At 38.3% G+C, this 16,676-nt stretch overlaps 1 protein-coding gene across 2 annotated transcripts; it reads right to left on the reverse strand.

Moving 5' to 3' along the window:
* Positions 1–10,527: 10,527 nt before the first annotated feature.
* Positions 10,528–14,872, reverse strand: LOC112016535 (serine--tRNA ligase, chloroplastic/mitochondrial). 2 transcript variants are annotated; one of them, XM_024049090.2, is made up of 10 exons: positions 14,564–14,872; positions 14,317–14,465; positions 13,571–13,664; positions 13,335–13,483; positions 13,142–13,234; positions 12,686–12,865; positions 12,389–12,555; positions 11,296–11,430; positions 11,129–11,222; positions 10,528–10,937 (listed from the first exon to the last, which is right to left on the reverse strand). In XM_024049090.2, exons 1-10 carry the CDS (start codon positions 14,769–14,771, stop codon positions 10,662–10,664), a joined length of 1,545 nt encoding a protein of 514 aa, XP_023904858.1. In that variant the 5' UTR covers positions 14,772–14,872; the 3' UTR covers positions 10,528–10,661. The 2 variants fall into 2 exon arrangements, with proteins under 2 accessions (XP_023904858.1, XP_023904859.1); XM_024049091.2 differs by lacking the exon at positions 14,564–14,872 and having other exon boundaries at positions 13,571–13,671; positions 14,317–14,429.
* Between the last annotated feature and the right edge of the window lie 1,804 nt (positions 14,873–16,676).

Genomic DNA, 16,676 nt, shown 5'->3' on the forward strand with positions numbered 1-16,676 from the left:
ACTTTCAAAATCAATGCTTTAAGGAAACTGTTGGAGAAGATGGATTATGTAAACTTAGGTAGAGGTTTTTTCTTGATCAGATTTAGTAGTTTTGATGATTATGATAAAGTGCTTCGTGGGGGACCATGGTTCATTGGGGGGCATTTTCTTCCAGTCAAACCATGGGAGCCATATTTTAAAGGTTTTGAGGCCAAACTAACTTTAGTTGCGGTATGGGAGAGGCTCCCTGATTTGCCAATTGAATTTTATGATACATCTGTGCTTAAGGAGATTGGGAGTGTCATTGGGCTGGTACTTAGGATATATTCTTACACAGCTTTTGAAGCTAGAGGTGGTTATGCAAGGCTGTGTGTTCAAGTAGACTTGGAGAAGCCACTCATAAATTCAATCCGGGTAGGGAGACTGGTGCAAAGAGTTTTGTACGAAGGCATTTCCTCCTTATGCTTTTTGTTGTGGAAGAATTGGGCATAAATAGGAAAACTGTAGCTATTATGTGAAGCACATTGTTAAGGAGGGCGATGGACAAGTTTCTCCAAAAGCTAACGAAACTAGGGAGGAGGCTCAATCCGATCCTAAGTATGGGCCTTGGATGGTAGTTACGAGGAGAAAGAGAGCCAATAGAATTGGTAGAACTAGTGGGCTAACTAAAACCAACCAAGCAGCTCAGATGAAAACGAAGGACAGTTTGGACATTTCTCAGACACATGCCTTGAAGACAGTAGGTGAAAATCTTAAGAAGTCAAATCCCAGTGATTTAGCTTATTCAAGAACTGAAATAACACGTGTTAGGGTCTGCCCAGTGTGCAAATGCCAAGATGAAACCGTTGTGCACCTTCTTCGGGATTATGGAATTGCTCGAGAGTTTTGGAGAAAATTGGATGTCCCTCCTTCACTTATAAGCTCCTTTACTGAAAATTTTGATAGTTGGTTGAAAATGAATTGTTTAAGCACGGTGGGGCATAAATGTGCAATCCCTTGGTCCACTCTGTTTCTGTTTGCTGTGTGGTCTTTATGGAAAAATCAAAACAATGTGGTTTTTGATAACACCATTCCAAGCTCGATAGTTGATAGAGTATGCACTAGCCAAGCTAAGGAATACTTCTATTGTGTGAGTAAAGTTAAGAAGTTAGCATCCAAAGTCGCCATCTCAGTCAGTTGGACTAAACCTTCATCGGGTTGGCATAAGTTAAATATTGATGGTGCATCCCTCGGTAACCCAGGTAAGGCTGGTGGTCGAGGCCTTATTAGGAATAGTCAAGGGAATTGGATTAAAGGTTTTTTGAGATCTATTGGTTTTACGACTAGTGTGATGGCTGAGTTGTTGGCGTTAAAAGATGGCCTATATTTAGCCATTTAGTTGGAAATAAACTTTCTTGAAGTGGAACTTGATGCCAAGGTGGAGATGCTTAACAACACTAATTGTTCTAATAGAAAACACTCCCCTTTGTTACATGATTACAGGTCCCTCTTGTCAAGACCCACGCAAGCCCAGGTGGTTCATGTTTTTAGAGAGGCGAACAAATGTGCCGATTTTTTAGTTAAGAGGGGTTGCTCTATGAGGGAAAATTTTGTTATTTTTGATGCCCCACCCTCTATTAATTTAGTTAATTTGCTTGTGTCGGATGTTAACAGTCGGTCTGACCTTAGGCTTATAGCCACGACATTGGCCTTTGTGGCCAATTTGTAATATTGCTTTGTTTTGTTCTGTTTATATTCAAGCCTGTTAACCAAAAAAAAAAAAAAAAAACTCTAAATGTAAGTTAATAGGATGGTGGCAGTCTTGAAAAATCTGTTTACTTTTTTAATTTGTGTTGATTGGAAACATTGTGGCGCTGTACTTTTCTTTGGGTTTATGTACTTCTAAGTTACTATTTCAGCAAGCGCGTAATAGCAAACACGTGTGCAATCATTTTTAATTAGAACGAAAGAATATTCAATGCTTTTGTGCCTTTTTTTTTCTTTTTTTTTTTGGTTTAAAAGACGATATCATTCAAAACTAAACTGCAGAAGCAGAAACAGAGCAAAGTTTGTTAACATACAGACCAACTACATCATCTTCTGATAAACTTCTAATGTCCACAGGCAGACAGTTGTATGAAATAAAGTCAGTAGCTTGATCAAAACTCATCCTAGCTAACAAATCTGCGCAGCGATTGGCTTAACGAAAGCAATGTTGAAACTGAACCAGTTGAAATCGAAGCATCAATTGCTTGCAATCCTCCAAGATAGGCGATATAACATTATTCTGATAGTTAGCATTGAGAAAAACATCCTCCACAGCTTTTGCATCAAGCTCAATAACTAGAGAATGGATGTTTAAGTTGCTGCATAAAATGAGACCTTCCTGAAGCCCCCATAATTCAGCCACAAAACTGGTAGTCACCCCTATACGCCTTGCAAACCCAGCAATCCACCTTCCATCCTCATTCCTCACCACTCCTCCACAACCAGCCAAACTCGGATTACCTTTAGAGGCCCTATCCGTATTTAATTTAACCCAACCCACCTGTGGCTTCTCCTATCTAACCCCTTTGATGATGCGACAAGTCATGTCTCTAGGAGTTAAAGCACAGTACATAAACTCCCTCACTTGATTGACTATCTCCTTTGCCAAATCTGGATTTAAATTTTCCCCTCTAAAGACTCTCCCATTCCTACTTTTCCATAAATTCCATACGGCAAAAGAGAAAAGCATCTTCCAAGGCATATTTCCAACCATGCCATTGAGGTTAACATTCCCACTGTAAACCAGCCACTCTTGCAAATCTGCTGTCCAAAACACTTGGTTTGAAGGCAGCACACCTAAATGCCTCTATATTGATCTAACCCACAAGCAATCCCTAAGAGCATGCATCACAGTTTCCACTCCCTCTTAACATATAGGACATTTGTCATCAACACCCATCCCTCTTCTACTAAGACACCCCTTCACTCCTATGCTATTGTGAGCACACTACCACATAAATGTTTTAATTCTAGGCAAAGTGTGGGCTTTCCAAATCCATTTAGCTGAAAAGGACGAATCTTGTGCAGCACCATTAACAAGACTATACGCACTCCTTAAATCAAAAAAAACCTCTAGGGTTCTCTGCCATGCTAAGCTATCCCTTCCCCTATCTACTAAAGGAATTGGAGTAGCATGTATCATAAGACTCACCTCTGAAGGGAGAATAAAAGAAATTTGGTTTAAGTTCCACCCTGTATCCGTCATGAGGTCTTTCACTTCCCACTTGGATTCTTCACAGTTTAGAGGCCCTTGAATAAGGTGCCAAAGGGGACCTTTCTTAGTCCAATTCTCATACCAAAAGCTCATCTTACTATCCCTACCAACCATCCACATACTGCCTGCATTGAAAAATTCCCTTCCTCTCTTCATTGCTCTCCAAATACGGGAACAAGGGAGCCTATCAGCATGAGATGAAGCTAATCTTCTGCTGTTACAGTATTTAGCTTTTAGTACCTTAGCCCAAAGGGCTTCTTTTTCATTATTGAATCTCCAATTCAGTTTAGCAAGAAGAGCTACATTTCTTCCCCTTGCAGTTTGCAACCCGAGACCACCTTCCTCCTTAGATTTAGTCACCTTTTGCCACCCAACCCAATAAATCTTCCTAGCTGTCTCCGAAGAACCCCAAAGGAAGTTGTGGTTAACCCGGTCTAACCCCTCAAGAATTTTAACTGGAAGATGAGAGCATTGCATCACATATGATGAAACAACCGCGGTGGAAGCTTGGATGAGAATAGCTCGGCCAGCCAACGAAAGCAAATTTGCCTTCCAACCAGCAAGTTTCTGCTTCACCCTATCCAGAATGAAATTGTAGTCTTGGGAAGAAGTGCTCTCATGCTTGATGGGAATCCCTAAATACTTACCAAGCTCCGGGGTTAATGCAAAACCAAGAATATCACATAAGGACTCTCTAGTATCTCTATCCACATTCAGAGAAAAGAAAACTCTTGACTTAGCTTCACTAATAGATTGGCCCGATATACTACAAAAATCTTCAAGAACATCCCTAATTGCCGAACAATTAATGTGATTTGCTTTAGCAAAAATCACAAGGTCATCCGCAAAAAAGAGGTGGGAAAAGGCCGGACCACTTTGAGAAGCTTTCACCGACTGCCAAAGCTTCATATGACACTTCTCTTCAATGAGTTGGCCAAGGTAATCCATACACAAGATGAACAAATACGGGGATAGCGGATCCCCTTGTCTAATCCCTCTCAAGGAATATATCGGGTCTAAGGCTTCTCCATTCACCAAAATGGATGTGGAGACCGTCGAAATGCAACTCATAATGATATCAATGAGGTCTACCGGAATATTCGCTCTAATGAGCATATCCTTTATAAAACTCCATTCAAGCTTATTATAATCTTTTTCCAAATCGATCTTTAACGCCATATACCCAACTTCCCCCCTCTTCTTGGTGATAGAGTGAATAACTTTTTGGGCTATGATTGCATTATCTAACCCCTTCCTACCAGGAACAAAGGCTGCCTGAATCGGTGATACAAGCTTATCCAAATGTGGTCTAAGTCTAGCAACTATAACCTTGGTGACAATCTTATAGACGGTGTTACATAAACTTATGGGTCTATAATTGCCCAAAGTCTCCGGGCCTTGAACTTTGGGAATGAATGTAACGTGAGTTTTATTCAAGTAGCTAGGCACTAACCTCTCCATAAAAACCCTCTTCACTTCATCAATGATCGACCCACCGACCACCAACCAAAATCGTTGGAAGAATCCTGCATGCAACCCATCCGGCCCTGGCGCTTTGTAAGCCTTTAGAGACCACAAGGCTGCTTTAATCTCCTCCTCCGTCGCTACCCCACTAATGCTCTCCCTCTCCTCATTCGAGAGCTTGGCTTGCCATGGCAAAGATGTAGGAACTAACCGAGAGGCACTAGACAAAGAAGTTGTATAAATCTTGTTAAACCCTTCCCTAATAAACTCCTTAACCTCAACCTCCTCATGCAGCCACTCCCCTATGTTATCTTTGATTGCTAAAACTTTATTTCTTTTCCTTCTAACCAAAGTGGATACATGATAAAAAGTAGTATTGCGATCACCTTGAATAAGCCAATTAACGCAAGATTTTAAAGCCCACAGCTCTTCTTCCTACCTTAAAATGGTACCCAACTCCCTTAGGAGCTCTTTCTCAAGCTCAAGAAGAAAAGTAGATGGTCTAACCCCAGTTGCCTTCTGAATGCCGTTCAGCCTGGCTTGGATATTCTTTTTCTTAGTAAATATATTTCCAAAATGCACCTTATTCCAAATTGTAGCTTCCTTAGTGAAATTATCTATGGCCTCCACGAGAATATTAGGTTGCCTCCATGCATGAGAAACAATCTTAGGGAAGGTGGGATCCGTCAGCCAACAAGTTTGAAACTTAAACGGCCTCTTCCTACCCATGTGATTCCTAGGTAACATATCTAGCATAACAAGGCAGTGATCTGAGTGACATCTTGTGAGGTGAACAACCCTTGCCTCAGGGTACAAAGTACACCAGCTAGCATTAACAAAGAATCTATCTATTCTTTCTTGGATGAAGGCTTGAACTTCTCTTTTGTTAATCCAAGTGAAACGAGGACCAGTGTAGCCGATGTCTATCATCCCACAATTATCAAGGCATTTTTAAAATAAAAGAGACCTATTCACACTCACCGTTCTCCCCCCAAATTTATCCTCGTTAAGGAGAGGTTCATTAAAATCTCCCGCTACTACCCAAGGCATATTGTGCAACTCAGCTACTTTATTCAAATTTTCCCAAAAAATATGTCTCTCAGCAGTCCTAGGACTAGCATAAATAGCAGTAAATAGCCAGCTTAAGTTAGAGTTTAGTACATTAACAACAGCATGTATTTCCTGCTCAGTACTAGCTAGCATAGATACCTCCACCCTATCAGATTGCCAAAGCATCCAAAGCCCACCAGCATAACCAATGGTCTCAGTATGAACAGCTTCATCAAAAGGTAGCCTGCTTTAAATTTCTTTAGCCTTTTCCCCCCCAATTTTGGTTTCCATCCAAACTAATATCGCTGGATCGTGAACTCGAACCAGCTCTCGGACATGACTTTGAAAAGAGGGCTTCAGAGCACCCCTACAATTCCAAATAATAATATTCATTGGAAAAAACAAAAATGCGTGGAACTATTCCTCAAAAGAGGCAACCACTTCTCCTCCTCCCTCCAAATTCATACGATCATCCTCAGCATTCCCCACACCCAATGACGTACTATTACTAGCAAGGGTCTCCAAATCCATACGATCATCCTCAACATTCCCCACACCCAAAGACAAACCATTACCGGCAAGGGTTGCCACAGCAAACTCCTCACTTCTATCCGATGAGTTGAAAAACTCCAAACCTCCTGTACCTTCTTGAAGAGCCAACCCATCATCCAAGATAGTAGTGCACAGCTTCCGGCAATCACCTTCTCCTCCGCGTTAACCGTCCATCGCTGGCTGAGACAGCCTTGAGAGCTGAAGGTCAGCGAAAACCAAATTTGATAGCCCCTCCTCTTCTTGCACTGATTCTTCATCACCACTCGGCTTGGAGATCGATTTCTGCAGAACGTTTGCTCCATCAGAATTTTGGGTTGAGACTTAAAGAAAATCCTCCCTTCCGTCACTAGAAGACGAAGCTTGTGGTGCCCTTGATCGTGCAATGGCCTTCTTACCCTTAATAGAGTCATTTTGCTTCAACTTATTGGACCGCACCTCACCTTCAGCCCAAAATAAATCGTCAGACCACTTCTGCATTCCAGCGCTACTTGTTGGTGACTTATGGGCTTGTTGGGAGCCACTAGGCCTAATGTTTCTAATTGAACTTACTATTTGGGCTTGGTCTATCATCTTCGGTGAAGACACTTTCCTTTTGGCCTCTTTACTCGGCCCATCCACACTACTCTATTTACCTGCTGTGAATTTAAAATTTGCCTCACTCTCAGCCTTCCTCTGTCCTTGGCGTAACTTGCCGTTATCCATCGCAGCATGGGACTCGCCACTCCTCTGATTTTTCTGCACATTCCTCTTACGCTCAACAACAATCCAAGGCCCGTATGTCCTTTCCTGACATTCCTCAACCACACTACCATGCACGTTCATTTTGTGACCCACTACCATATTCGGTTCCTCAGAGGCATGCGTATCGCATGGACTGTCTGTGTTCTCTGTGTAGAATACCAGTGCCCCCTTATTCATCTCTTCCGGCAAGACTGGTCGGATCATGTATGGACAACTTGCCTTCCTATGCCCCATTCTCCCACAAGAAAAGCAAAGCTTTTGGATGCCTTCATAACAGACCGGTTGTTCAAATTTTCCAATCAACACGGCTGTCACCAAGGGCTTTTGTGCCTTCTCAATATAACAAGAAGTGTGCAGCTACGCTGCAAGCCAAGGGCTTTGTTCATCAAATTGACATACCATATTCTCACATATCAAGCTAACTTACTATTACAATCTCTGTCTCTCACACATATTTTTGGTATATACTCTTAAATTTTAATCACATTTTTTTAGACCTATCACCTCAATGGACCACACAAAATATTATTAATAAAATGAAACTATAGTGGTCTGTTCCCAATAACCTTGGGTTGTTGGGCTTGGATCTCCGATTTTTTTATATTCTGGGTTGGGTTATCTCACAATGAGAGGTCCAAAAAGTGTTTGGTTATGTCACTGATGGAGTACTAGCTTTAATTTGGCATTAAACTACCTTGATCTTGGCTTAGCTGTGAAGGCTACCAAGAAGTGGAGCCTAATCTCTGAAATCTGAACATGATTTTCTTCTCCCTGAGATATGTTTCTCCTCACTTTTCTCATATATCTCTCCCCAATTTTTCCAACCCCTTCTTCCTACCTCTCCTCCCCTAAGGCATTATCTCTTGTTTTGGGCATGTCTTAGGTACTTCCTTATCTGCTTGGCTAGCTCCACACAGCTCGGCTATATGGGTTGAACTGGGCCGACATTATTCCAATAGATGGGCCTAGTAATTCAGGGTCGGCCTGCTATTCTCGGTCTGTACAAAAACCATGATAATTTTGAGTAAATTATACTGTCTTTTTCTTGAAATTTGGTTCAATATTTATTGTTGGGGGCTTAACGCGAAATCCTCATTCAACAATCAAGACTCTAACAGCTTTAGTCATGAGTCATATGACCACTTCCAAGGAACAATTTACCAATGATTCACAACAACCATGACAAGTAAACTAAACCATCACACATATTTCTACCTTGGGCTAGGTCGAATTCGTTTGCTATAGCCCCATCATCAAAACAACACCCATGGTTTGATTGCTATTTGGGGCCCAACTAGATATCCTAAAACTCACCTTCAATAATAATGAATATGTCTGTAAGCACTAGTCATGATAAGTTATAAATTCATAAAGTAGGTCTCCCAATAATTCATGACTACTACTACAAGTAAACTCATACATTTTGCAACAAATAGTTTTTGTATGAAGCAAACTTTCCGAAAACAAAATTGGGGAAATGAAAAATGGGGGGCATACAATTATACCCAATAAAGCAAGGCTACATAACCAAATAAAATAAACATGCTAAAAAACGCTAAACCAAATGCACTTAAAGCCCGTTTGGTTGGGCGGTTTGGCTGGGTAAACATGCGTTTTTTAACGAAAACGCTGATTATAGTTGTTTGACTAGGCGATTTATAAGGAAATGCGTTTTTACAAAACGCCAAAATAGAACGTTATCAATTCACAGTATCGGACAACTTTTTTCAAAACGCAAATTAAAACTGATATCATGTTCTCCTGTTTCACTTGTTATGGGTTCAAAATAACGAATATACCCTCAAATACATACCCTACCTTCCCATTAATCTCCTCTATTATCTATTAACTCTGCCCCTGCTATTGTGCTGCTGCCTTGTTCAGCCGTGCACCTATAAAGATGATTCAAGTCACACATCTATCTACAGGTGTCAATGTTCGACCCAACCCGCGAACACAACACGAACCCGACACGGGTTTTTTGGGGTTAAGGTTTGGCCTTAATGGGTTTGAGTCATAAACAGGTCGACCCAAAAGCGACACGATAAGAAACGGGTCATAAACGGGTCAACCCGCGTAACTCGCAATAGACACGTTTGACATGCCAATTTATTTGTATCAACCCGAAATGACCCACTTAACACAACCCATTTAACTCATATAACAAATAAATATTTATTTTATTTTAAAATTTTCAAATACCTTTTATATCCAACATATATTTTAAATTTAAAAAGAAAATTAAATAATTACAAAAATTTATAAGGGATATAATTGGAAATTAAAACTTTACAAACCCTAGAACTACTAATATTTTTCTTCTTCTTCTTCTTCTTCTTCTTCTTCTTCTTCTTCTTCTTTTTGGTGGCATAGAACTTACACAAATGAAATTAGATGAGCTTGTGGAAGATGTTATGAATTCGGACATCAACAAAGAATCTATGAATGATAATCGTGGTCATAGTCAGGATTAGTCTACTGTTTGCTCAAATTCTTTCAATATTGATACTTAGCATCTGGCGAATTCTAAGAATATTATATTTTTGTTGAACTATGTTATTTTATTTTGTGAAACTTTGTTATTTTGAATTTGAATTGAAGTGTATGCACTTCTTTTGGAATGTAAAGAATTACTAGATGAATGTTATATTTTCGTTGAATTATATTATTTTAAATGTGAGTTGAAGACTTGAAGTGTATTCACTGCTTTTTGGGATGTAAAAATAATTATTTCTAGATGAATGTTATATTTAATATTATGCAGGTTGAAATGAGTTGTGTTACATTCGTGTCAACCTAACACGACTCGTTTATTAAGCGTGTCAAATAGGTTGGGTCAGGTCAACCCGCCTTATTAACAGGTTGAGTTAGGGTTAAAAGATCATGACACGATTATTAAATGAATTGAGTTAGGGTTGAGTCATTTAATCGAATACCCCTACCTCGACACGACACAAACCTGACACGCTAACCCGAATTGACACCCCTACATCTATCCCACTTTTTATGGGGCATGGGTCATATTTTCAGTTTTTCTTTTCTATCATTTTCGTTTTGGTTTTGGTTCAATGAGGTGGCACTCTAATCTAATGCCAGGTAAACAAATCCATGTTATGTTGGAATTGGAGTTGGCATACGGATAACATGTAGGAATAATGGTAACTGTTAAGGGCTCTTTTTTATTATTTTATGGATAGTCTGCCAAACTTTCAATAAAAGATCAACAACCATTACATTGAAACGGTGAGACTTATGCTGTAGCCATAGAGAGGCAAATAGGCTGCAATTTACGATAAGCCCATTATAGTAATTACACCTATTATCTAAATGTTCAATTAATAGAAACAACACATTTTTACATATTTTACCAAACGCTTAATTGTGATTTTAAAAATTGTGTTTTAAAATCGTACCTTTTGAAACCGCTATTGTTTAAAAACGCACTTTTTCAATCAGCTTATCCAAAGGGGCCCTTAGTTGCCTCCAAGTTGCCAAGCTCAGATAAGAAGCATTTCTTTACCATTTTCTTTTTCCCCCATTTTTACTGCCTGCATTTTTTAACTCAAAGTTTATTGGTAAAGCAAGATGCCGCAACTATAATACATAATATATAAAAAATAATTGTTCCCTCGGCCTATCTGGATTTAGGAGCTATAATCTGAAGCCCACCCATGAAGGGTCTCAATGGCTCGGGAATAATAACAGAGCCGTCTTCTTGCTGGTAATTCTCAAGCAAGCAAACAATCATCCGTGGTATTGCACAGGCAGTCGCATTTAGTGTGTGAACAAATTTTGGTGGAGGAAGGCTTCCTTTACCCTTTTTAGAATTAGTTGATGATGGTTCTGATGGACGATATCGGATCCCCAGTCGACGACTTTGATAGTCTGTACAATTTGATGCACTTGATATCTGTTCAAAACAAATGGGGTTTAATATTTCAAGAATGGCTAATAGAATGGTACCCTTGTCTGAATAGACAGCATTATATTCTTGCATATCTCAAGAAGCAACGACATTTTGAAAGCGAAATTTGTGCCCATGTATAAACAACAGTAGCCCATTTGAGAGAGAGAGAAAGGGAGTAAATCCCATAGAAATACCTCGCCAAATCGTTCTAAACCAGGCATCCATGCCTCCACATCAAATTTACGATATGCTGGTGCACCTAAATCCCCTGAAGCCATATCCAAAGTTCTGCCAAGAAACTCAAGATTAACATTACTAGAACCAGCAAACAACTCAATAAAAGGCTGAGGAAAGTCCTCACTTATAATGCAATCCAAGTGATGAGAAGAGGTCTTCTTCAATTTTAATAAGCTCCTCATGGTAGAATTCGCTTTCCTCTGGTTGGCATAAGACAAACATCTCCACCTTGCTGAATTGGTGGACTCGATAAAGACCCCTGCGCAGTATCTCCACCCGTTTTATCATAATATGCATGAAGTTTATTTAGTGCCACAGGTTTAAACTAGACAAGCAAGACTAATAGCAATCATAACGTGAACAACTTGTACCTGAGCAAAGACCACCAACAGTGTTTCCCAAGCACTATAGTGGTCACATGCATGCATTTATGGTTACATGACTTACCACAGTAAGAAGCCAAGGTAGTAGATTTTCAAGCAAAAATCAGGATGATAAATGATTTTGGACTTACACAAGACTCACTAAAAATTACAAGTTTATTTGATGACATAGTAAACTAACAGGCCAAATCTCTATGTCATATATACTTATTGTGGAACACGTCTTTTGTTTAGTCATTCAAAGTTTTCCAATGTTAAATTTTGTTCTACAGTAAACAAACCCTGATGCCTTCATAAGAAATGATCATGGTCACCCAAACCTGATGCCTTCTCAACCCTACCATGAAGAGATTCAGACATAGAATGCATGTTTGTCATGCAGAAGGGCAGTAGCTGCCAGACCAAGATGACAACCGATTCTACAGTTGAAAAACCAGGCATTCTTATTGACATGATTTTGATGTTCACGTTTCATGTAAAGCCTATCTCTTCAACATTGGATGGAAGAAAGGTAAAAACAAAATCATACTTTTCATGCCAGCATATTTGGATACTCAAGGATCTATAATATCAGCAGCATGTTGAACAAACCAGTGTGATGTGATTAGTAGGAAATATTAACTAAATATGAGATCATATTTCAATCTCAAATGGTACAAGTGTCATGTGCTCAAAATTTTATGAAACAACTAAATTATCATATCATTGTCAGGAAAGTTGCATTTGATTGAGGATTTAGCATTATATGATTTGGTAGAACCATTATTCAAGTGTATTGGAAATGGTGAAAGGCAGCTAATCATAGAAGAAAAAAGGATGACACTTATAATTTACCTTGTTGCTGTGCCTGCAGCACCTGCTTCAGTTCGGAAGCAATGGGAAAATGCCACATACTTCAATGGTAACAATGACTCAGCAACAATAGAATCCATATGAATTCCCCCCACTGGAATCTCTGCAGTGCCAATGAGGCACTGGTCGCTACCCTCAATAGAATAAACCTGATAAATGTTTAACAAGATTATTAGCAAATCTACATCAATGAAAGTGAACATAATGTCCTTTCCTACACACTCTGGCAGCATTTTCATATCTGGAGGAGAGAAATAAAAAAGCAAGAATTTCAAAAACCTGGGTATTTGCTCCACGAGGCTGAAAACCGCATTTTTCAACAACAGAGGACCTTACAATCTCTGGAGTTGTCAAAGGTGTGAAGCCCTTCTTCATGACTTCTGAGAGTGTCCAGTTAATAAGGCCCATCTCTAACATAACCGCTTCATTCTTCAGGTAGTAGAATTTTGATCCGCTGACCTATATGCACATCCAGAAAAATGGATACCCATTAAAAAGGAAAGCAGTCAATTGTTGAGTTTGAGTTAAAAGTTACCAAATCTATTTATTTGGAATTCAAAATTTTAGATTTGACACAACAACCTAAATTATGAGTAAAATCTTCTGAATATCCAAGTATTGCAGATTTATCAACCTGTTAGATTACATAACAAACACAACTTCCAGATATGTAGACCTCTACCAGGAGAAACTAAGGGGACACTTTTAACACCTTAGATTAAACAGAAAGAGTACCTCTGCAGCAGCATCGAAATCTAAAAGATCAAGTTCTTTTCCAAGTTGAAGGTGATCCTTGACAGGGAAGCTGAATTTGCGTGGGCTACCTACCTACAAAAGCACATAGAAAATTGAAAAGAAAGCTGTATAAACCTGAACTACAACATGCATCCCTTGTCAGACAGAGAATGACTCAAAAAAAACAAGGTACCATCTTTCTTATCACTGAAGACTCCTCCCCTCCAATCGGAACATCCGGATGAGTCATATTCGGTATACACTGAGCTTCCTGCTGAAGCTCATCAGTAAGTTTAAGAAGGTCTTCTTCCAAGGTGACAAGCCCTTCCTTCAGATTCTTTCCTAAATACATAAATAAACGCAGTATGAGAAACACATTTCAAAATCAGGGCAATGATATATGCATAATATAATATTCCCACCATATACCTTCTTCTATGAGTCTTTGACGCTCAGCTGGTTCCAATTTCCCTTTCATCTTGTTTGCCACCACATTCCTTTCCCCACGAAGCCGCTCAACTTCCTGCTATCTGTGAGTGACAATTAGCTCAAAAATTGAGAAGAAAACAATTTGCTCTCTGTTTTTACACCATATTTTATTTTTAGATGTAATCTAAACAAAGAACCTTTGCATTTTATTGCTCAAAGCACCGCCGATTTGTACTTCAAAATATATTTCACATCAAACAGACATCTTCTAAAGCCAGGGAATTTTTTTTTTTTTTAGATTGCAAAACTTAAAGTGCAGTTCTTTATGTGTACCATAGGTTCACCATAAGTTCCCGAATTAATTCAAATAAGTAGATTAGCCAATGCACTTCCTTATGTATACACATGGTTGAATCTATCAGGAGAATGCACAATACAATGCCAAAGGAACTACACCAAAACTTTACCCAAAAAAGTTCTCATCATAAGATTCTCTCCCATGCTTTTTTGTTTTTTTTCTCTACTAACAGCCTTCATACAATAGCCTTCATTCAAGACCCATTGGGTGCGTGTGTAACTTAATCAATGAAAAGACTTACACATACATACATACACAAATTGACACACATACTAACAACTAGTGAATTGTCAAAATGAAATTGAATTTTCCAAAATTCAAACAGAAAAGCAATGCACAAAGTTTGATTATGGTTATTAGCATAAATAAGAGAGTATAAAATTACAACCTTTTGAAGATGGGTCATTTTGTCATACAGTTGAAGCACAGTTTCCAAATTAGCATTGGAGTTCCTCTTCTCTATGTTTAAAGCTACTGCTTCTTTGTTCTCCCTTATCCACTTGAAGTCTATCGCTGCTTTCCACTGAGGCTTCACAGCTTCATCAATCATCACCAAAATCAAAAACCAAAAATTCAAATTAAAAAAAAAAAAAAAAAAAGATGGAACTCAAAGAATAGCGCAAAATGTGAATCACCAGTTTCATCTGGAGCGGTTTGGACTGCCGGTGCGGCCGAGAGAGCTCTGGCGAGGAGTGGAAATGGAGGTCTCTGTGTACGGCCATGGCGGGAAGGAGCTAAGAAGGTTAGGGTTTTGGGAAGTGGTTTGAAAACGAAGCGCGAAGAAGAGAATGAAGGGATTGAAGCGAGCTTCAGGGTCTGTAAGGTCGTCCCGCCCATGCCCATGGTTTTTGTCTCTGTTCAGGGTTGGACTGGATTTCGAGTTTGAGGAGAGAAAGAAAGAGCTATTTTCAGCCAATTTATCCTCAAAAATTTTGTAGAATTAAAATGTTAAATTATAAGTTATGAAATCACTTTATATATGTGTATATATATTGTCAATTTTATTGGTTATATATATATATATATTTACAGTGACATTAGTTGAAATTTAAAATTTTAGTTATTGTTCTGATATATTCTCTAATACTATATTAAGTTTTAAATTTTGTTCGTTTATAAAATAAAATAAAAATATTAAGTTTTAAATTTTGGTGATATTAAATAAATATTTCTATTGAAAATTAGTTTCAGATTTATTATTGTAACAAGTCAATTATTCAATATTAGTTAATTTAATTTAATTTTAAAACACAAGTGATATTAGAGTTTGTTACATGTTCAAATTTTGTTCATTTTTTTTTATTAAACAAGCTTGAATTTATTTAGGCAAAAACCAAAACTGACCTTTTAACTTTCAATTTTTGTCATTTCAATTCTTTAACTTTCAGTTTTGTTATTTTAGTCTTCTAACTTTTAATTTTTGTTAATGCAATATTTCGTTAAACCTTAGTTACTTGCTACTGTTAAATGACTTTTTCTTTTTTTTTTTCTTTTTTAATTTAAATTTGGAATTAAAAGAATTTAAAAAAAAAAAAAAAAAAAAAAAAAACATTTAAGGAGGTCGACGTCTTTCCCCTTCCCTGAAATCAAAACCAAAAAACACAATGGGTCAATTTGAAGAGAGAAACCAAGATTGAGGCTGTGAAGGTGATAGATTTTTGAAAAATCGAGTTTGAAAGAGAGACTAAGATAAAGAATGATTTGCAGAGAGATTGAGAGAATGCAATGTTTCTATTGCTAACATTCTAATTTTAGAGAATCAACATGAAGAAAAGGATGTTGAGTTCTGTTTTCAGGATTTAAAATATGTATAGTATGTACCAACATAAAATGCTCATCCATGCATAGAGCTAACAACCGCACATCAAACCAAACAATACAAACAATCACAAAAGCAAAATTAACCACAAAATCATTAAATCAAACACAAACACCATAATTCAATATAAGAAAAACTAAATAATTATCCATCTATGTCATCTAATTACCTTGAAATATCTCAAAAATCACCAAAATATCCGAAATTTTTTTTTTTCAAAATTAAAATAGAAGAACCTCTATCTCTCTCACTCAGTCCAGAGGGACTTCCACGTCACCATCAGAGATCTCCTACTACAAATCCTTAGGGTCTTTCCCATTGACCATGCAACCCACAGAGACGTACATGCCAAGATATTCTTCGTCTTCTTCCGATCACGCTCCGGCTTCTTCAGTGCCCAGATGACTAAAGCTATCGCCGATGGCACCACCGACACCTTGGCTTAACGATTCTGCACAGTTAGCTTCACCGTCACGCACGGGCCCTTCCAGTCATTCACGGTCTCCTTCACTATGTCTACTCTGATCTTCTTCGGCGAGAGACCTAGCAGACTAATCTTTGGGGCAAGTGAACTCACAGCATCGACCTCACCTCTAATGACTCAGTCTCTCTCTCTCTCTCTCAAACTGACCCAATTTCCCCCAAAATTAGTATTCATCGTGTTTTTGGGGTTTTTTTTTTTTTTTTTTTTTTAACATGTGTTTTTTGGTTTTGATTTTAGGGGTTCAATGTTTTCTTTTTAATTTTCTTTTAATTCCGAAACTTTTAAAAAAAAAAAAAAAAAAAAAAAAAAAAACCCAAAACGACGTCATTTTGACTCACTTAACAGCAACAGGTAACTGAGGTCTAATAGAATACTACATTGACAAAAATTGAAAGTTGTTAATACCCATTTTCACAACACATTTTGTACAAGCCCAACTTCCTTG

Source organism: Quercus suber, unplaced genomic scaffold, assembly GCF_002906115.3.
Source record: "Quercus suber isolate HL8 unplaced genomic scaffold, Cork oak 2.0 scaffold_73, whole genome shotgun sequence".
Lineage (NCBI taxonomy): Eukaryota > Viridiplantae > Streptophyta > Magnoliopsida > Fagales > Fagaceae > Quercus > Quercus suber.